The following is a 22,551-nucleotide window of genomic DNA, read 5'->3' as shown; positions in this document are numbered from 1 at the left end:
ATGGACTGACAGGTTTTAACTGACTACTCCTTTACTCTGTTTGCTAGCCACTCAGTAGCTTGAAAAAACGTAATGAAAGATTTAATTTATTGTCAAAATTAATGAAGCTTAAAAGATATTTCATGAAAGTTTGTTTCAGAAATAAACTTACAATTTTAGCTCTTTGTTGTGAAAAATCATGAAATTCATGTAGTAAAAAGTATAATTTCTCTCCTTTAGCAGACAACCCAAAGAAAGTTCTATAAAGTGTCTGAGTAATGGCTAATGTGTTAGAATAAGCATCTAACTTTTCAAGGAGATCATTTCTGGAAGAGAAATTCATCTGAACTGCTATACTGAGAAACTCTGATCTAAAACTCACACCTATACCACAGTTCAAAAATATATTTAGAAAGTAAGACTTGCTAAGAGCAGTCCTATTAGGCCACACTCACACTGTGTCTTATAAAGAATGGGTTATAATCACAAAGGCAATAGTTAAAATAGCTTCAAACTTTGAGCTTTAAACTTTAATTTATATTGAAAACATACATGAAAAGGAATGTTTACAACTAAAACACAAGAAAAACAAATAGATTATTTCAACTACTAAACTAACTATAAATCAAGTCAATAAATATTCACAAAGGTGTAAGACATTTAAAATAACTCACTTTAAAGGATCTGAACAATTTCTACAGTAAATAAGCTTAAGGTTTAATGTATCTATGAACTGAATCTACCTACAAGAGTGTTACCTTGCATTTGAACAACTTAATTTTCAGATTCTGTTGATATCAAATCTCGTGTAAGCACTAAAATTCTGTTAAAGGTAAACCCTTTACACAGAAGAGTTATCACAGAAGTTTTAGCACAAATCTTTGTCTTGTGGGCACAGACTCTGGAGAGCCAGGTGAGTGCTCTTCATCCTAACCACCTTAGTGTCCTGTGCACCTTTCCACTCTCATATCCAGTCTTTCTGTGTGATTCCCACGAGCACTCAAGGGGCCCCTGATGGAAGGAAGCATGGGTGGCTTTCTTCATTGGCAGGACAACGGCTTTATTTCTAGTATTTAGCTGGTGAAGCTCTGCACTTTGTAAGTCTTTCTGGCCATCGTAATTCATTTGATCAGCATTACTTGAGAAATTCTTGGTGCCAACTGGATCTCACTCTGTACTGCAGACAGTTCAGAGATTCTACATCCAAGCAAATCAGAGTTTTCTCAACAAACAATAACTTACATGACTGCGGTCATATTAGGAAACAAACAACAATAACAAAATCCAACTGAAATCGACATTCCTGCTAACTGTAACTTTCACTATTGGAAGAGTTTATGCTTATCTTGAAGACCATCTCCAATTATTTTTTTTTTAGCAAAATCCCTTCTGGAGAGGTAGTTCCACCTTTTCCTTACTGATACACATATAATTCACTATAATAAGCCCTCTTAACCAGTGGTGACTATTCTGGATGTGTATAATAAATCTTTATGCAAAATTATGAAGAATCCAAAGATATTTTTATTTTAATATGTTTATATTTATTTATAACATTTAATATTATATTAATATTCTTATTTTAAAGTCATTATAGTTCTATAGTTCACAACTGAAATTAAACAAATTTCTTCAGTATTTTGTATTCTCTGTTTGCTATTATATATTTAGGACACATAAATTAGAGATGAAGATTTTCTCAGAGATTACTGAAATAACTTACTTTTGAAAGATGATGCTCAGAAGAGAATCCCAATCCGTAAACAGTGTTTGCCCGGCTATCAGCCCACTGGCCAAACTTTTGAGATGTTTTAGTAAATGTCATGTTTGGAGTGATGGTGCTATTTATTATTGCCTAAAAAATAAAGAAAAGTAGCCAGCCAAAAATAAGCAATAGGCATTTAAATACAAGATCATTGCAGCTACATAAAAACAGGATCATTTGTAACCCACAAAGTTAAATAAAGATAGTTGTAGTTGTGGCAATGTAGAAACATGTAACTAGTACAACTATAGATATATTTTTAATGATCAAAAAAACTTCAAAGGTGTGTGTGTGTGTGTGTGTGTGTGTGTGTGTGTGTGTGTGTAGGTATGCGCACGCCTGTGCACACTAGACAACCTCAGATGTTGTTCTTCAAAAGCTGTCCAACTTGGTTTTTGAGGTCTCCCACTAGGACCTGAGGCTTGCTGATTAGGTTAAGCTGGCTGGCTACCAAGGCCGAGGAATTCACCTGTCTCCCCTCCCCAGTGCTAAGATTACAAGCATTACCACATAGTTCAGCTTTTGACATGGGTGCTGGGGATAGAACAGATCCTCATGTCTGCACAAGTAAGCACTTTACTGACTGAGAGAGTACCCAAGCTCCCAAAGATGTACCTTGTAAACCTACTGTTTTTTCACAAATTGACAATGGACAAATGTTAGCAGTTGCTTTTATCTTGGTTTTAGAGTTACTGTCCCTTTTTGGTAGAACGGTCATCAAACTCAGGACCTGGCACATACAAGGCAAGTGCTCAACCACTGAGCCTTCGAACGGGTTTGAATGTGGTCAGCTTCTTCCCTTTGAATGTTGAGGATCAATATTTATTAATCTTAGATGCTATTCTCTGGAAACAAATAGGCTTTAGTCTTAACAGAATCTTTCAAAAACTAAATGTATGAGGGACTGGAGAACTATCTCAGTGGTTAAGAGGGTTAAGAGAACTGGCTATTCTTCCAAAAGACCTGGGTTCAATTACTAGCACTTACATAGCAGCTCACAGCTGTCTGTAACTCTAGTTCCGGGGGACCTGACACCTTCTATTTGACTTTCCAAGCAACCAGCATGAATGTGGTGCACTGGCAGGCATGCAGGCAAAACACCTACATATATAAAATAAACTTAAATAAAAAATAAATAAGGTATGAATGAATACAAATGACTTTGATATTACACAAAATATATTTTCATACCAAAAAAAAAAAAAAAAAAAAAAAAAAGACTTTCAATCACCCAGCAGGCCTTTTCTCTACTCAAAGAAAAAACAAACTCCTAAGAAGTATTTTCACTTTTCTTATAAAATAATAGATTGGTGGCAATATCATTTCTATTTCACATGTAATTTCTTAGAAGACACAGCATTTAGCATGTTAATAAAGATTAACTCTGGAGATCTTAACATGTTTCAGGTATTATAACATATTAACCCATGTTTCCTGCCAGCGCTGGAAAGGAAAGGGTCATTTATAGTTGGGTAGTCTAGTATCCCTAAAATTAAGAAATATAATTGCACCAATAATAAAAACATTTGCCGGGTGTTGGTGGCGCACGCCTTTAATCCCAGCACTCGGGAGGCAGAGCCAGGTGGATCTCTGTGAGTTCGAGGCCAGCCTGGGCTACCAAGTGAGCTCCAGGAAAGGCTCAAAGCTACACAGAGAAACCCTGTCTCGGAAGAAAAATAAAAAAATAAAAACATTTATGTTGTCAAATCTGAAGTTGTCATCTAGCAAACTAGTAAATGGGCAATGGGAATCCAGCATTTTCTGAAAAAATGTCTATTTGTTTACCAAGTGACCCACTACAAATGTAAATGTTTATGCGCTATCGGGACCTGATAGAGCTTTAACAAGGACACATGGACATACACGTCCCACTAAAGAAAAGGAAGATGGCACAATGGAAACTGGCTCCCTCCTTTCTCACAGGAAACAGATGTTATCTATTGTTATATGAGAGCTTTATCTTTGTACTTGATCAATTTCTCCATTGATATTTATAAAGCATCCTCACCATTTAGTTCAAAACAGCTTCCACTCACATACCCTTTTAGGTATGTAAAACATGCTAACAATTATTTTAACTTGTGGAGCAGTTGTCAAGTAAAAGTTGAGGGGCTGGAGAAGTGGGTGAGCAGTTTAGAGCATTTGTTGATCTTGCAGAGGATCCGATTTTGATGCTTAGCACCTACATGGTAGCTTACAACCACCTATAACTCCAGTTACAGGCATCTGATGCTTTCTTCAGTCCTCTGCAGGCACCAGGCAAGCACACGGTGCACACACATACATGCAGTCAAAACACTCATCCATATAAAATAAAATAATCTAAAAAGATTTTAGAAGGACTAACTCAAAAGAAGACTATAAACAAACAACCAAAGATCATTGATTTGTTTGTTGTTCTCTGAGTACCTATTAGCTAACAAGCACAGTTCTAGAAATTTGAGACACAACAGTAACAGAGGCAATGCAGTTATGGATTTCATTCTATAAGAGTTGGTTAGAGCAAAGAAATAGCTAACAATGGAATTTCAGATCATTCAAATAGCTGTGAAGTCCCTAAAAGGATACGACAGAGAGCAAAGGCAAGCAAATGAAGTCCAGCAAGCACTGTTCTAGATTTGGTGGTCCTTCAGTGTTCTCCAAGGAACATTTAAAGAGGGACCTAAGTATTAACCAAGACCAAAAGGGCATTTTGGCATCAGACCCCACTAACTCTAAAAGGTGGGGTGATAACACATTTAATAAGCAACAAGAAATACTGACCAATGTGCTGGTGGACACTAGGGTTCATTTCAACCATTTCAAATTAACTTCATTGTGTCTTGTTAAAGAGGTCCATTCTAATCTCCATTCTGAACCTTTCCTCGTTTCTGTATAATTAGTCCTTGAATCACGGAAGAAAAGCTTTAAATAATCCTATGCTTGAAAATCTGTATCTTAGATTTTTTTGACTAGAACACAACTAAGAAAATTTTCTGGTTTTTTGAGACAGGGTTTCTCTGTGTAGTCCTGGCTGTCTTGGAACTCACTCTGTAGACCAGGTTGGCAGCGAATTTAGAGAGCTGTTGGTCTCTGCCTCCCAAGTGCTGAGATTAAAGGTGTGGTTTTTTTGTTTTGTTTTGTTTTTTTATAGAATTAAGATTTTTTTTTTAAAAAGAAAAAATTAGTGATTTAAAATAAACAACTCTCAAACCTAGAGTTTTTGTCTAAGGTGAAGAGGTGGAAATGTGTCTCGTTTCAAATCAGGAATGCTTTGAACCTGGCTAGGCCAAGCTAGAGTCTTTATATCATGACCAGAAAACAAAAGCAATATGACATTGCTACACACCTTTCATTCCAGCATTTGGGAGGCAGAGAAAGGAGAACTTCTGAGTTCCAGGCCAGTCAGAGCTAAATAGTGAGAGCCTGTCTCAAAAAGCAAAAGAAAAAAAAAACAAACAAACTTCCTCATGTGTATAGTTCAAGCACAAAGAAAGAATAAAGGAACATTTCCTACTTATGGTACTCTGGGCTTCTTAAGGCAATCATAAAACAGAGATGGAGATGAGACAGCAGAAAGACTTGGGAAAACTGAAGTGCACCGAAGTATTTCAGTGTGGCTTTTCTTCCTGGACACGGACTACTTCCGCTGACCTTTCTTTCCATTTAACCCTTTTAACCCAGCTAATAAAAGTTCATTATCCTGGCAGTTTAGGTCAAATGATACAAGAGATTACAGAAACTGAAAGTTCAAGTAGGGAAAATAAATTAACAGTCTAAAGTCAGAGATAATATTTAATATCTGTTGTACTTCACTAAACCAAACAGTTATGAGCAGTTACCCTTCATTAAATAACACTTCACAGAAATTAGCTATTATCATCTTTTAAGTCATTCACGTGAAAGTGAAAAGAAAACTAATTATTCGGAGAAACACCAGTTAATCACATATGTAAGACACAAGGTATATATAGCCCTGAGGTCCTATAATCTAGAGACACAAGGTCCACTCCTGAAATAAATCTATTATCCCTGCCTGTCTTCTTTCTTTTCATTGTGGTAGCAGTGGTGATGGACACTATCAAGGCTTTATGCATGCTACACCTCTAGCCTTCCCTATAAGATAGTTAAAAAGACAAGGAATGAACATAAAGAAAAAGCAGACTACAAGTTTAGCATTAAATTAAATGATCTTTTAGCCTTCAAACCATACTAGGTCATATGTAAAATTATTAGTCTAGTAATATTAATAATAAGTATATGTAGCACAATTGTACTTTTTTGTTGTTGCTACTGTAAAATGTGTTTATATTATGTGTATGTGCACATGCATGCCCTGTAGGCCAGGGGACAACCTGTGGGAGTCTGTTCTCTCCTTCCACTGTGTGGGCCCCAGGGCTGTCAGGCTAGGTGACAAGCACCTTCACCTAGAGTCAACACACTGCTGCACATTATGCTTTTTAAAATGTATTTATTCTTTACAGCAATACTCTGGTGTAATAGTGCATGCACAGTTGTTAAGATCTTTTTTACATGTGAGAAAACAGATGCACACAAGTTAAATACCTTGTGTAAGGTCACATGATTTGAAAATCCCAATGAGGTGCTTTGGCTCTCTTCTGTGTTCCTAACTTGCACACTGAACTGATGAAAAGTTAGAAAGGCCTCATACCTTCAAGAAAGCTTGAAGGAAGGAAACCTCAGAATCTGATCTTTGGAATATAAGTTAGTTATATAAAATTCACTGGTAATAAATAAAAGATTTTCTCCTTTCTGAACAGCATACTACCCACCAAGCACAAAGTGTGTTCTACCGATATTAACTTATTTAATCTTTACAACTATTTACACTGATTTGAGAAAAAGGGTGCCCCGGAAAGCATTTTCTTCAAAGTCAAAACAGTAATTGACAGAGTTGAGGGTGGAGCCCAATTGTCCTTGACCATAAATATTACATCATCTGCCTCTCTTAAAAGCAAAACTTTAAGATTTCTGTCTTACACTTCAGTTACTTTAGCTTTGAAGTTGGCAGGGTTCATGATTTAAGGGTACAGAAATTGTAAGGGTTAGTTATGTATTAACTGTGTTCTCCTAAAGGGTCTTTGTTGCTGTTGTTTTAAATTTACTTAATTTAATGTTTATGAGTATTTTGCCTGCTTGCATGTATATACACCATGTATGTGCCTGGTGCCTGCAGAGGTCAGAAAGGGGTGTCAGATCCTCTAGAACTAGTTACAGATGGTTATGAGCCTCTCTGTATGGGTGTTGGAACCCAAACCCAGATCCTTAGCCCCAAACCCCACGCCCCAAGAATTTTGTGATTTAAAGGCAGTATTGTAGAACATTCAAGTGTTCTATCTAGAGGTAGGTCATCATCAGGTCATTGGGAATGTGCTCCAGGAAAGTAATTCTTAAAAACTTCAATTCTTCTGAATGGGCTATCATAAAGGGAGAATGTCTGGCCCCATTCAGCTCAACCGTGGCTCAAGATGTAATCACTTGCTCATCTTTAAGTCAGTCACCATTATCAAATCATTCAGCACTGCAACCAAGGAGAAGCCATCACTAAGCTAGGGCTATCTATCCCCTTTGGATTCTTAGCCTTCAAACCTCTAAGACAAATAAATCTTTTTCTCCACAAGTAGCCAACACCTGGTATTGTTATAACAATGAAAAAGTGACTAATAGGGAAATTCACTGTTCACCAGTATTTTCTTATCATTTAACATCGATACAAAACAGAGACACAAGGAATGCTCATTAAATAAACTTATCCACCATAAGTCTGAAGAATATATTTCCTTATAAAACTCAATATAATAAGGAGTTAGTTAAATCAAAAAAAAAAAAACCTGATGAGCAAAAAAAAAAAAATGTTGCTACTCTAAGAATGATCACTTTTTGTTTCTTCAAGTTAAGCTTTAATAATTCAAAAAGGAGTATTTTAATGGAAATAAAAATGTGAATGAACTTGAAGTTCTATGTTGACCAAAGCAAGAGAATGAGATTACTTAGTAACCGTGACTTACCTTTGAGCCGTCTAAACTGATTATCCTGTACACATTTCTTGTGCTGTCATAAAAGTAAGACACAGTGACTGCATGCTTGCTGGTGGGGACCCAGTTCTTCTTTGTGTTTGGGTCAATCTGGAAGACATGAGCTCGAGTGCTGAAGATAGGCTGTTCCCTGAGGGAGGGAAGAAAAAAACTACTGAAAACAGTTTCATTTCATTAGACAAGAGGACACAAAATGGTAACGGTGACTGCATTACTAGAAACTTACACATACCCACAAATAAGTTTTCTTTCCAATATGAATAGTGGAAGTACTCCATTCTAAGCTTCTTTAAAACAACTATAGCCAATTCTTGCCACTCAGAGATTCTGTACATACACGTGAATTCAGCTACTCACTAAAAGTCATCAGTAACTCTGTGTGGGTTTTTGCCAACTTGACACACACTAGAGTCACCTGGGAAGAGAGAACCTAAACTGAGGAGCTGCATGCATCAGAATGGCCTTTGGCCATGTCTCTGAGGAATTTTCTTGACTAGTGATGGATGGGGGGGAGGGGAGCTCGGCCCACTGTTGGCTGTGCCACCTCCAGACGGGTGGTCCTGCATTGTATAAGAAAGCAAGCTGGGCAAGCCAGGAAGCAGTCTTCCTCTGTGAATTCTGCTTGAGTTCCTGCCTTGGCTTTCCTCAATAATGGACTGGAAGCGGTAAGCCAAATAAATCATTTTCTCCCTCAAGCTTTTGGTTATTGTTTTATCACAGTAATAGAAAACCAAACTAATAGACTTTCAAGTAAGTACCTGTGACTTTTTTCCCCTGTCTTACAGAGCTGTGTGGGTGGAAAAATGTGAGTTGCCTAACATGAACTTTTCTACCTTGGGATGAACAAGACAATACCTCTGCCTTGCTTTAGCACTCAGACTATACAAGCAGGTGTCTTTTTAGTGGTCTGTTTAGCACCACGGTTTTTGCACTGCTGTGCTATTATAGATGCTTTCACTGCTTAAAATGGCCTCTCAGCATAATGCTGAAGTGTTCCTAAGTGTTATATACTCATAGATGCAAAGTTAATGTGCCTTATGAAGAAAAATGTGTGTTAGATAAGATTGATTCAGGCACAAGTCATACTATAATTGGTCACATGTTCAATGTTAAAACAGTGATAATAGTACATGGAATCACATATTAACTGGGTGTAGTGCAGCATACCTACAATCCTAGCATTTGGAAAGCAGAGACAGGGTATCTTGTAAGTTCAAGGCCAAACTGAGCTGCAAACATAATGAGATCATGTCTATAAATAAATAAGTTAAAACACTGAAATGAAAGAAATGCACATGAAACAATGTTATGTACTAACTGGTTTATAAACATGTGATCAGAGACTTAATAGGAACATATTATATTCCCTAGGAGCAAAGGTTCAGTGTTTGTTAGTTAACTATTCCTAGAACCTTTACAGGTGTTATGACAAACAGGATATAGTATAGAATAGATTATAAAAATAAAAGAATCCTTCTATTTTACCCTGTCTCTAACATTTTATGCACTTACAAATACATCATTCTGTAATAGCTGAAAGATTTCATTCAAACTATCCTTTCATGAGCTATACTGAAAAGTATATGGAGGAGGTGCTCAAAACCATAGACAATACTTTCTTAAATCAAATCTTTAAAATGTACAAGAAGTTTTTACAAATAGTAAGAACAAAAACTAATCAATACTCAAAACAATATTACAAGGTGGAAAAGAAGGCACAGGCAATCTGCAAACAGGAGTCCTACAGTCCAAAGTGTCCAAGGCTTTAGTAAACCTGTTTTGGAAACAACACTCACCAGGCTGTCTTTGCTATTTCCTCCCTTGGTTCAAACATTATTTATTTATTATGTAGAGAGAAAGTCTTGCTATGGAGCCCAGGCTACCCTTGAACTCAAGATCCTGCTGCCCTAGCCTCCTGAGTACTGAGATTACAGGGGGAAAGGCACCATGCCTGGCTCGGAATGCTAACCTTTTAACTGGGAATATTTAATATTTAAATCTAAATAAATCAGATTTTATTTTTAAAAATTGAAAGCATTTTTCTAAAGTGTAAGTTTAAGAAAACAGAGTTGCTGGGCGGTGGTGGCGCACGCCTTTAATCCCAGCACTTGGGAGGCAGAGGCAGGCGGATCTCTGTGAGTTCGAGGCCAGCCTGGGCTACAGAGTGAGTTCCAGGAAAGGCGCAAAGCTACACAGAGAAACCCTGTCTCAAAAAACAAAAAAAAAAAAAAAAACAGAGTCTAGGAAAAAGAAAAACAAGACAAAGAACGAACACAGCAGTGACAGCAGATCTGGTCTGTGACAAACTGCTCTGAAGCCTCCTGGACAGGGCAGCATGTCTCCCCTCTGTCCACGTCAGCACCTACTGTTGATAAGAAAGGTCCCTTCCCTGCAGGGAAGCTGCCTCTCGCTCAGTTTTATTTCTGGAAATAATACCAGGTCCTCGCTTTTATTAAAGCTCTTTTTTTTTTTAAGGAGTAAAACATTTGTGCCAGTCTCTGAAAAAGAAAGTGTAACTGCTGTTAGATGGATTCCCTTGACGTGCTGGTCTGGAAAGGCGGTGCATGGAGAATTCTGAACTGGTGTGGTCTTACTCATTCCCTCTTCTGCAGTTCAGTCCTTCGTTCATAGGGAAGCTGGCCTTACAAGATGACTTATTTGTTTTTTGTTTTTTTTTTTTTTTTTTTTTGGTTTTTTGAGACAAGGTTTCTTCTCTGTGTAGTTTTGGTCCCTGTCCTGGATCTCTGTAGACCAGGCTGTCCTTGAACTCAGAGATCCACCTGCCTCTGCCTCCCAAGTGCTGGGATCAAAGGTGTGTGCTGCAACTACCCTATTGACTGGATCTTTTGTTGTTTACAACTGAAAGGAGAAAATTTACAGTCCAGACCAGTGATTATAGAAATGTGTTCTAATAAACATTTTTCTAAGAAACTGAGTAGTTAAACTAATGATATTGTCCCATCAAGCGTTCTATAAACGGACAAACCTATACTTACTGGAAATACAATGTCTTAAATAAAGACTCTCCACACATTAGCTTCCTCAATTTACATGAATTCCCTCAGTAATCTGCTAACTAGTTATCTCAAAAACAAATGACATGTGAATATCAACTAAGTACATGCCCTGTTCAATGCTATGAACAAATGACTTCTTTTTTTTTTTTTTTTTTTTTTTTTTTGGTTTTTCGAGACAGGGTTTCTCTGTGTAGCTTTGCGCCTTTCCTGGAACTCACTTGGTAGCCCAGGCTGGCCTCGAACTCACAGAGATCCACCTGGCTCTGCCTCCCGAGTGCTGGGATTAAAGGCGTGAGCCACCACCGCCCGGCGGAACAAATGACTTCTTAATTAAAGCTGAATTTAAGATTTCTGGAAGCTGAAGACTAGGGAAATAACAGTCACTAATGAGACCACTACATCTGACATAGCATTCGAACACAAGATTCAAAAAATCTATTACATGCCCAGAACTGGGCTGGAGGCTGGAGGTGTAGCTGGGACAGAGATACTTTTAAAATGAAATACTCTTCCGCATGATAGATTGATTATCTGAAAAGTAATCAAATGAGGGTTCTTGAGAAGAGAGCAATCACGGCCCAGTTGGGAGGAAGGCACAGGACACTGTGTGCTTAGCAAGAACTTCAGTGAGAGGGCTGGAGAGACTGGGAGAGCACTGGCTGCTCTTCCAGAAGATGGGGCTCGATTCCCAGCACCCACGTGGCGGATCATAACCACCTGTAACTCAAGATCCAGGGTTTCTGACATCGTCTCTGGTCTCCTCAGGCATGCTCTTGTGTGATTCAAAACAACCATACCCACAGTTTTTTGGGTTTTTTTTTTTAATTAAATAAAATAAGAATTTTAGTGAGTATACAAGATACAAGAATGAAGAAATAGAAAAAAGCTTGTTTTTGAGGGGGTCTCTGCTGGAAGCAAGTGAAATCAGGCAGGAAATAACTGTGCAGGTTAGAAAGATAAAGGTGGCAGCATTAAGCTTGCCTATCAGGCAGGAAATGAATACAGCTTTAGGTTCAGTCCTTGAAACTGGGGGTGGGGTGGGGAGGGGAGAGTGTGCCATTGCTATGTAAAGGACAACAGGGTGTTATTAAACACCTACAACAGGTACAGGATAGGAAGACTTATCTATCCCAAAATGTCAATGGTGTGATATGAAGCCTGATGAAGGAGGAACCCCAGTTTCCTGGATTTCTATTTTGGGGGACTGTTAGGGTAGTAAACAGAACACGGGATTTGAGACTGGAAGATGAGAAGTAACACTCCATCTTGACCAAAAAAATCGGCATGTGAGGTTAGAAAAGCAACATTTGTTTAGACCTCAGAAGAGAAAACCATGTGGAATGAAAAGTTTAGGGAAATCATCAGTCTTACAGCCATGCAATTCAAAATATGTTTCAACACTATGCATGTTAATAAGTTTCTTTAGAGAAAAGCTGTAGAAAAAGCAGTAGAGTGAATATAACCAAAATATTATGTCTCATCTTGAGATAGACATATCTCAGACTGACAAGTGTCCAAGCGATAAACACAGTATTTGTTCTTGGTAAAAGTTCATCATTTTACTTGCTTCATGATAATTCACAAAAATACTAATGGAATCAAACAGTGTTTTTCTAACTATTTTATGAAGCTGAGAAACAAGAGTTCCATTTTAAAATATGTTTTGCAAACATTGTGTCATATCCAATTCTAAAGTATTTATCATGTACCTATGAGGAATAAAGATTCTAACAATTCTGCAATAAAGAAATTCATATAACTTTAAATAATCCAGTACATAGACAATTATTTCATCTCTGATCTCCTCTACATGCTAGGGCTTGTATTTATACACACACTATAAAAATTAAGCCACAAACTGAGGTATATATTACCTCACTGAAAATTGGTCTTGATATTTGACATTGCTACTGATGCTACACTTATGTAGTAATGGTCACTAGAAAATATGTACATTTACAGACAATCCAAAATTGAGGGTTTCTTAATAATGACTACAGTATTATTTCTTAAGTAGAGCATTGTTAAGAACACTCAAAGTAATCGCTCTAAGAAATATCAACCTCAAATTAGGTAGCAACAGACTCATGAAATGTTTTCAACTAGTTTAGAAAAACAAAACTATATATGCACACACAGATTCACACACATACACAAAATGCCAATCATAGATATATGCCTAGGGTTCTTGATAATTTCTTACACATCTGTAACCAGATAGTAAGTGGTTGGAAGCACTGTATATATTATACGTATATTAATAAGAACAGCTTACAGGGTGTTTTTCTGTTGGTTCACTAAATTATTTTAGAAAACTGGGATGAAAATAATTCTAAAATTCTATATATCGTTACAGAGCTAAAATTCTGTTACCGTACTATCTTCAGTGATAGAGTCTACAACTTTAAATACAGACATGGGAACTCGCAAATGGAAAATAACTGAGGGGAAAAAGTTTAAAAAAAATCAGAATTCTATTACAAAAAAAAACAAGCCTTATTCAAATTCACTAGCGTTGACAATTTATTATATCTAGATCTCAAACATCTGTGTAATAAAAAACGAGCATTTAAAAACTGAATGAAACAAACAGCACTTTCCAGGGGCTACTGACATTTCAGATTTAGAAAAAAAGCTCACATTTGTCATCTGAATAGCCTTGATTTTAAAAAGAATCGATGGTAATGCTGTTTAAGACGAGCATTGCAGTCTATACTGTGGCAAATATTGTAACTACTCAATCAAGCTTTGTTCCAAGGAAGTACAAAAGTATGGGCCCTATAAACATAATCAACTGAAGAGAGACGATGTTTCTTAGCCCACCTTTAATGCCTGCATTACAAACATTCTTTTCAGATAGCTAAGTATTAGTGGACACTTTAGCAAAGATATAAATGTGGTGATATTTTATCTGTGTGGAAATGTGAGATTTTATTTGTATGTTAATAAAGTTTGCCTGGAGATCAGAGGTCATAGCAAGCCATAAATAGAAGTCAGGCGGTGGTGGCACACGCCCTTAATACGATCACATGGCAGGCAGAGTCTCTGTGTGGCCAAGGACACAGCCAAACGTGGTGACCCTTGAGTCTTTAAACCCAGTACCAACCATAGAGACCTGGAGGTCTGTATAGACAGGCAGTGACGAGGAAGTGATGTGGCTGGGCTTGGAGCCAATGAGAAGACTGAACAGGAAGGCAATAAAGGCGCAGGTGAGACAGGAAGAAGCTCTCTTGGGAACCTACGGTGAGGTGGTGAGCTAAGTTAGTTACGGTTAGTTGGCGGCTATTGCTCTGATCTCCATGGCTTGCACCTCTGTATTTGGCTCTGTGTTTCTTATTTAATAAGACTGTTTAGAAATTCGTCTACATATAAGGAAGATTTAACTTCAAATAACTCCCTTTCTACTTTATTTTTCAAAAGAAAGTGGTCGAGTCATTGGGAATACAGTTGATAATACTTTCCTTTGAGAATTTGGCCATTAAGACCTTGTTGGCTGACTATCCACCCATTATCCTTCCAGCTCCTCCCTGACAAACCTCAGATACCATCTGCCTCTACAATTCCATTCTTGCCAGAAGTTGGTCTATAAATGGATCTTTGAAGCAATGAAGCAATGATTCTGGTCAATGAAATAACTCAGAAGATTGCTGGAGGTTTCTAGAATACTCACCAGTAGATAACACATAACAAAGAATCTTGTCTTAAACACTGCACAAAACAACTCTATCAGAAGAAGCCACCCTAACACTGTAAGGAAGACACAACTGAACATAAGGGCAACGTTCTTAGTTAATAATACAGAGAAAATCACAGAATCTAGTTTCTTGATTATGTCACCAAAGAAATGAGTCAGCCTACCTGCAGGCTTATACTGTGATAAAACAGGTTTCCTAAGTGAAGCAGTTGCTACTTAAAATACCCCACAACTAGGAACAGGAGAGGTGACGGTCTAAAGGAGCTACAGTAACTTGTTTCCCTTGCTGCCCCACTGTGGTTACTGCTCCTGCACAACTCCAGCCTAGCTAGCTACAGACAAATAGTTGTTCGTTATCTTCTTAACCACCCCACAGCACACACAATTTGGGGGGTCCTGTTTAAAATTGTAGTGCCCCTCAGGAGCTGAAGTTCTACTTGCACTGAGATTAGTGGGGAGGAAGAAGAAAGGTATGGAATGTTGCCACAGTCTACTCCCAGTTGATGTTCTATCACAGAGATTTAAAATATCATCGTGGAAAAGTTGCATTTATGTAACTTGAGAAAAGGATGCTTTAGGGAACATTTTCAAAGACTACCAAAGAGCCAGTGAATGGCAATTTTTAGTACCTTAGAATTCGATGGACTTAGGAGTATCTGACACAAAAGCATTTCTATTATTCACAGAGGAAAAAAGAGTAAAGGAGCAGACATTTAAACCTGCCTAAAAGCAGGACTGAAATACAGAAGGTACACCCAACCCCTGACAAAAATGCCTCCCTTGATTAGAGTAAAATAACAAAACACAACACAATTTCTAGTTTGGACTTTATCTCATGTGGCAAGAGAAGAAGAGTGGCACTCGGTGAGATGAGAACTCAGAACAAGACAGGGGACATCAAGGAGTAGACAGATGCTATCTAATGTGCTATTAACTTCCTCGGAGGTCTGAAGAGCCGACTGGGTACCACTGAGGCTGCATGCCTCAGTCAAGCAGCAGCACAAGAAAGATTTATCTTTCCAAATTCGTAATATAAACTGCTTATCTATAGGACTAAATCTCAATTCCTTTCCCTCCCCTACCCCAACACACCTAACAAAAATCTTGACAAAAATGTTTGGTGTTTCTTGTACAAACCAAGAAAAAAGTACTACAACAGAACTTTTATTACTATGTTATGTGTTTAACTGTGGTTTGCTTCTTTAAGAAACACTTTATTAAAAAAAAAAAAAAAAGTCTACTTTGAGAGCAATTCTACCAATGCCTACCCAACACACAGTTACACTGTTAGAACTCCATCTAGTGACGAACCAAACACACAGCAGGTGGCGCATTATAAAACCTGCAAGTTACTATGTGGCGAATACAAAATTATACCATGGCCTTGCTATACAAGAGGGGCATATAAAGACTTAAAACGTGGTACTGCCAACTGACATCTCGGCTTCTCCATTGATTTCAAATCCTCTCTGCTTAGAAACATAATTAAAATGCCATGGTTTAAAATGCAACAGGAGTTCTAACATTTAGAGTTAGGTATAAAATTGGTATTATCAGTTTTATTATACTTTACATATTCTTTTCTAGCCTAATGATTTCCTCTAAATAAAGCTAAATTCAGAGAACTAACAGTATGCACTACGGAAAACTGAGGATTTCTCAGTAGAGATCCAGTTCTTTAAACTTTAAAAATGACTGAAACATTAAAAGGTCATTTAAGGTCTAAAAGCATTGTCAAAGAACAAGATAATTCTCAACTATATTAAATTGATCAGTGGAGACACAGACAAGTGTTATGCATACACACACCCACATTACTACTGAGCACTTCAAGAATAGTACTGCTGAGGTGAAGAAGTTTAAACTCTGATATTCATTTCAGTTACTGGAAAAAAAATGTTAAGGAACAACCTTGGTATGGGAATTTTCTCCAACAATAAATTTCATGAAATTTAAATTCAGATGAAGTACTTCCAATTGAATACTTAACAGCTGAGTAGAAATGTGCACTAAAAGCACATAATAGATTCCAAAATTCATATTTTTGTTTCTACACTAATTACATGTTTAATGTATTGTCTCAATACACCGAAATTGGTTTTGTTTTGAACTTCAAAAGTAAATTAAAATGACATAACTCACATCATATATCTAGCTGTACTAGAATGCTGTACTGGACAATACTGTATGTAGCCATTTCCTTACTAATAAGACATACAGGTTGCTCCAATTTTTTCACTATTATGAACAATGCTTCCCTATGTTTTCTTGTGTACATATCACACCAGAAGCAGAATTCCTGGCATAACATATGCACTATAGCAGACATCCAAATTACTCTTCACAGCACTTGTTCCAATTTAAACTCTGGTTGATCCATATTGCACTCTTCCAACATTTGGTAATGTCCAAGAAACATCTTTAATCTTTGCCAACTTGATGGACATAAATTGGCATTTCAAAGCTGCTTTAAGTTTGCATGTTCCTGATGACAGTGAGACTAAATAGATCTTTATGTATTTATGGGCCATTTGGGCCAGAGGACTTCTCTACGCATTTCTAAGTTTGTTTAGACTCCTATTTTAAACTTCAGAATCTAAAATAACCTCAGACCATATATATGGGAATATTTCATATATCCAGTATTAACTATATTTATTACAAAGACAGTAATTAAGATCAACACTCACCAGAGTAGGGCTGAGTTGCTTATTTTTTTAATTTGGTGGCATCCGTTTAAAAAACAATGTAGCAGTGGTTCTCAACCTTCCTAATGCTTCAATCCTTAAGACAGTCCTCATGTTATGGTGACCTCTTAACCATAAAAATTAGTTCATTGTTACTCTCTAGCTGTAATTCTGCTACTGTTCTGAATAATAATGTAAATATATCTGATATGCAGGACATCTGATACACCACTCCCAAAGGGGTCATGATCTACAGGTTGAGAACCAGTACAATATAGGGTAGACACAACAGATATACTCTGCTCTTTTCCCAAAGGTAAGTTGTTTCTTCAATATAAAACACAGTTTTTATTTTTATATAATGAACTTTGTAACATTCCTCTAATTTTTTTCAATGTGGAACAGTAGCAAATGCCTTGTTTTTACCTTCGTCATTTAAAATGTTCACACTATTCAGTATAAAAAATTATTTTAGGCAAAACATACTTAACCTACACAACAAGAGTTAAGACACTGTTGGACTACTGGTTAGGGATACTACCAAGTAGTTTTCAAATAATAGCCACCACTATTCCATCAGTGAACATCTGGTACTCTGTGTAAGGCAGTCACACATCCTTAACTTCCCACTTCCTATTATTACCCAGCTCTCATTCTTCTTCTCTGTTTAAAGGGGGCTACATTAAAACCAAGTGTTGTCTATCACTTTTGTTATATTTTAAAGTAACAAAAATCACAAATGAAATTCTTTTATAAATAATGTTTCTCAGTTATGAAGTCTGCATATATAACTCCTGTAATGTGCTATTTCTGCTCAAATACATTAGCTACATCTCCCAACAGTTACGTGAATGGTTCAGTCAGTACAACATCATAGAGACTCAAATGTATTTAGCATTTGCTATGGGACTACAGCAAGGTAGGTCTGGGACCTTCTCCCTATTCAGCTCTACTGGAAGTGGTTTATTAGCCCTAAAGGGAAGCTGACTTTCTGAGGTACTGGAGTGATTAAAACAGATAAAAGACCCAGCAGCATATAACTTAGAACAGTGTTTCACAAACTCCAAGACACAACCAGAAGGTTGTGATCAATAATGGTCAGTCAAGCATTTATAAAAAAGAATATGAATATAAACTCTCAAAACAATTCAGACTTGATAAGGGGGTATGTGTTGTTCTATGAAACTTTTGGTTACAAAAAACTATATACCATGGTCAAAAAGTTTAAAACCCCCAATTTAAAAAATGCTTTAATATTCATGAGTAGCCTATGAAGGTGTACAAGATAAAAACAAAGGTCCTAAGTGACTTAAAGTCACACAGCCAGCAACTGCTTTGAATAATTATTTTTAATGTAAATAAGGGAGAACTCAAGTCTGTCTCATTAGAAATCGAAGAACTGCAAATGAAGCCGTGAGTTACCTTTTTACCTATCAAAACAGGATTTAAAAACAAACAACCCGACAAAATTCAATGTTAGTGAGAGTTAAGGGAAAGGGCACTTTCAGAAGCAGTCAGTGGATGGAGAGTCTTTCTGGAAATTATTTGACATACATTTCAAAGTCTTTAGATTTCTGTATGCACCCTTTGACAAAGCAACTTTATTCAAGCAATTTACCTTATGTAACTAATCACAGAGATATGCAAAGACCTATCTAAGAGGTCTTTGGGGGTTAGTTTTACGACAACTTGACACAAGTTAGAGTCATTTAAGAAAAGAAACCTCAGTTGAAAAAATGTCCACCAGACATCAAGATTTTCTTGATGGATGATTGATGTGGGAAGGCTCAGCTCACTGTGGGTGGTGCCTCCTGGGCTGGTGATCCTGTGTGCTATAAGCAATCAAGCTGATCACAGAATTAAGAGCAAGCCTTTAAGCAGCATTTCCTCTACAGCCTCTGCTTCATTTCTTGCCTCCAGGTTCCTGCCCAGCTCTCACATAAAATAAACTCTTTCCTCCCCAAGTTGCTTTAGGCCATGGTATTTTATTACAGCAATAGAAACCCTAACTAAGGCAGGGTCTATCACCACAGCTTAATACAAAAGGGTATGAGTTAAAATGTTCCATAATTTAAGAACAAATTAGAGTACATTCTAGTGGAATAGTATTTAACTATAAAAAATGAAGTTGCGGGCTGGAGAGATGGCTCAGAGGTTAAAAGCACCGACTGCTCTTCCAGAGGTCCTGAGTTCAATTCCCAGCAACCACACGGTGGCTCACAACCATCTGAAATGAGATCTAGCGCCCTCTTCTGTATACATAATAAATAAATAAATAAATAAATAAATAAATAAATAAATAAATAAATCTTTTAATAAAAAAATGAAGTTGCAGAGTAGTCAATGATATAAAATGTTCAATATAATTAAAGAAAGTAGTTCATAAATGAGTGGATACAGTATGTGTCTGCATGACCAAAAAAAAAAAAAGTTTATATTTAAAGTATATATTTAAAGTCTTGCCTGTCTCTTATTTTTCTTAGCCCAGAAACCAGAATGATCCTTGTAAAAACCAATCTAGCATTAAAATATTCTAGAGAAAAAGGGTCAGGGGAAGGGACAAAATAAAGTCAGCAAATATGGTAACATTCAGATGGCTACTGAAAAAGAGTTAGTAGTTACTTTTCTATGTCTGGGAAATTCCCTAATACATAGTGGTTTTAAAATAAGAAAACCAGAGATGGGAGACAATTCCTCCAAACTCTCCATCAGCTTCAATATCTCCTTCCTTAATGTAGCCTAGTGATGTTTTGCTACTATTTCACAACAGAAACCAGTCTCCCTTCAGCACAGCACCAGTGAATGGTTTTTAAGTTTCCAAGGTAAATCTCATATGCTGATAGGAGGAAGAACCCCACTGGATGTGGCTCCAGCTCCTACTTTGTTTTAGTTATTGTTCTATTGCTATAAAGAGATATCACAATGAAGGCAACTTGTAAAAGTAAACATTTAATTGGGGATGGTTTACAGTTTCAGAGAGTTAGTCCATGATCATCATGGTGGGAAGCATGGCAGTAGCCAGGCAGGCAGGCGTGGCGCTGGAACAATAGCTAAGAGCTTACATCAGATTCACAAGAAGCAGGCAGAGAGAGCCAAGACTAGACCTGGAATCAGCTTTTGAAACCTCAGAGACCACCACAAATGACGTCTCCTCCAACAAGGCCACATCTCCCAGGCCTTCCCGAACAACTCCAAACATTCACACATATGAGCCTATGAGGAGCATTCTCATTCCAACCACCACACCTTCAACTTCACGTGCCCTTTGTTCTCTTTTGCTTCAGTAACAGTGGCCCTCTTGACATCTTAGACACACCAGCTCAGTCCTTCAATACACACACATACATACCCCCACCACCACCCACCTACCAAAAGGACTTTGCTTAAAGTGCCCTTTCCCCTCAGATCCTTCCAGCATCTTCCTATGTCTCTCTCGCCCAGGTCTTTGCTAAGATGTTACCCTCTCAGTGAAGATGTGCCTAGTATCTATATTTAAAAAAATCATAATTCCTTTCTCTCGCTCAAGGAAAAGGATTTTAATTACTGTACCCCCAGCAACTTAAATTTCAATATATCAGGCATACTTAGTAAGTGAATAAAATATTACACATGAAAATGCTTAAGATTTCTTGGTGGTGAGAACACAAGTAATTGGACTCATCTCATTTTTTTCTATATAAAAAAAAGCTTCAGCAAACAATTTCAATCCAATTTATTCATCAGTGTTTAAAAACACAACTAGGAATGCTGTCTTTGTGATCACACACACACACACACATATACACACAAACAAAGACATTTTAGACTTGACAGAATTTGAAATGTCTTAACTTTTAAAATTAGTCCCAGTTAAAAATACTATAGCTCTAGGGTTATTAGATTCATCAAGAAAATAGAGACGTGGAGACACTCTTATCTATTAAACACTTCCTTCTTTCCAAAAGAAACTGCCCCAAATCTCCATTGCTGCAAGCCCTTCCCATCAATCTTGTCAGCTCAGAATTATATTCCTGGTGTATAACAAAGCTAGTGCTGCCCTGCCCAGCAAGAGGTCTATGGCTGCTTATGTGGCTTACTGTAAACCTGCAAACTCACCCTAAGAGAGGCCCCAACCAGTAAGAACACCATCCACCTAACAAGAAAGCAAGCAAGGCGATCATCGAAAACCAGAGAGGGTTTCCAGACTAGCTCTCAAGTGAACACAGTGTAGACGAGGATGACCTAACTAAGTGCAGATACTTGTTTAACCAATTTATAAGGAAAAGCATCAATTCTACTAAAGCCTTTGTGCCTGGCAGGCACTCTAGAACATTTAAATGAATATCATCCAAACCCTAATTGAAGTTATCTCATTCAACCATTTAAAAAAGTTATTTTTAGATCCATAAAAGCCATACTCTGGAGACTAAATAAAGTAGTGATATCTAGGCTTAAATTTTACCTTGTGACAAAATTATTCAAAAAGAACTCTTAAGTCTCAGTCCAGTGTTCTTTTGGAACACTTGAGAAAAGTAAATTATTAAATGAGGAAGGCGTAATTAAACGATGAAGGTGCTATGAGCAACAGCACGACATCACAGCATGCTACAACAACCGTACACTGCAGCATTTTAAAGACTGTTTCACCATAAAGGGTATAGAAGATGGTGAAGTACACAAAGTCTACAGAATTTATAACCCACACTGAAATACTTCTTTAAAAACGACATCATGCTATTTCTAGTATCCTAAATGCATTCATTCTTCTGCTATTAAAGTTGTCTCTCTGTATCCATAGAAGATTGACCCCAGGACCTTCATGGGTGAAAAATTCGAAGTCCTGTATATAAAGTGGTATAGTATTTGCATCCAGCCCCCAAGACATCCCTCACGGACACTTTACCTCTAGACTTCTTATAATATAGAATATAAATCAAACATAATATAAATGTTATATAGTTATCATTCTGAATTATTTAGGGAACAAGAAAGTCTATACATGTTCAGTATAGACTTTTTTTCAAATACGTTTAATCCGTAGTTGACTGAATTATCAGATGCAGAATTATGAAGTGTTTATTTAATGGCATGCAAACTATTCAAATTTTTTGGAAACCTAAGTTCTTTATCCATATAGAATAGAATAGGTAAGATGCATTCACTAAATTAAGATTTTTAGTTCTTAGGTGGGCACGGGAGCACAGGCCTATAAGCCCAGCACTCAAAGGGCTTGAGGTAGCCCCCTGCATATTCAAGGCCATCCTAAGGTTACAAACAAGACCCTATACTTAATAAAAGAAAGCTCCAGAAAGGAGCCATGGTGGGGAATTAAACAGGAAAATAGAAGAATACAGGGATATGAAAGCAAAGTAGGGAATACTAATTTGAAAAGTTT

General features: G+C 37.2%; 1 protein-coding gene across 2 annotated transcripts in view; it reads right to left on the bottom strand.

Moving 5' to 3' along the window:
• Homer1 (homer scaffold protein 1) overlaps positions 1-22,551 on the bottom strand; it is a 113,346-nt gene that overhangs the window by 60,541 nt on the left and 30,254 nt on the right. For both annotated transcript variants that reach the window (XM_028892802.2, XM_028892803.2), the window contains exons 2-3: positions 7,753-7,909; positions 1,703-1,834 (exon numbers count right to left, since the gene is read on the bottom strand). In XM_028892802.2, coding sequence (XP_028748635.1) covers positions 1,703-1,834; positions 7,753-7,909 — 289 coding nt within the window. The remainder of the gene's footprint in view (positions 1-1,702; positions 1,835-7,752; positions 7,910-22,551) is intronic.

Source organism: Peromyscus leucopus, chromosome 11 (genome assembly GCF_004664715.2).
Source record: "Peromyscus leucopus breed LL Stock chromosome 11, UCI_PerLeu_2.1, whole genome shotgun sequence".
NCBI classification, from domain to species: Eukaryota; Metazoa; Chordata; class Mammalia; order Rodentia; family Cricetidae; genus Peromyscus; species Peromyscus leucopus.
This window is presented reverse-complemented; position numbering and strand designations above follow the sequence as displayed.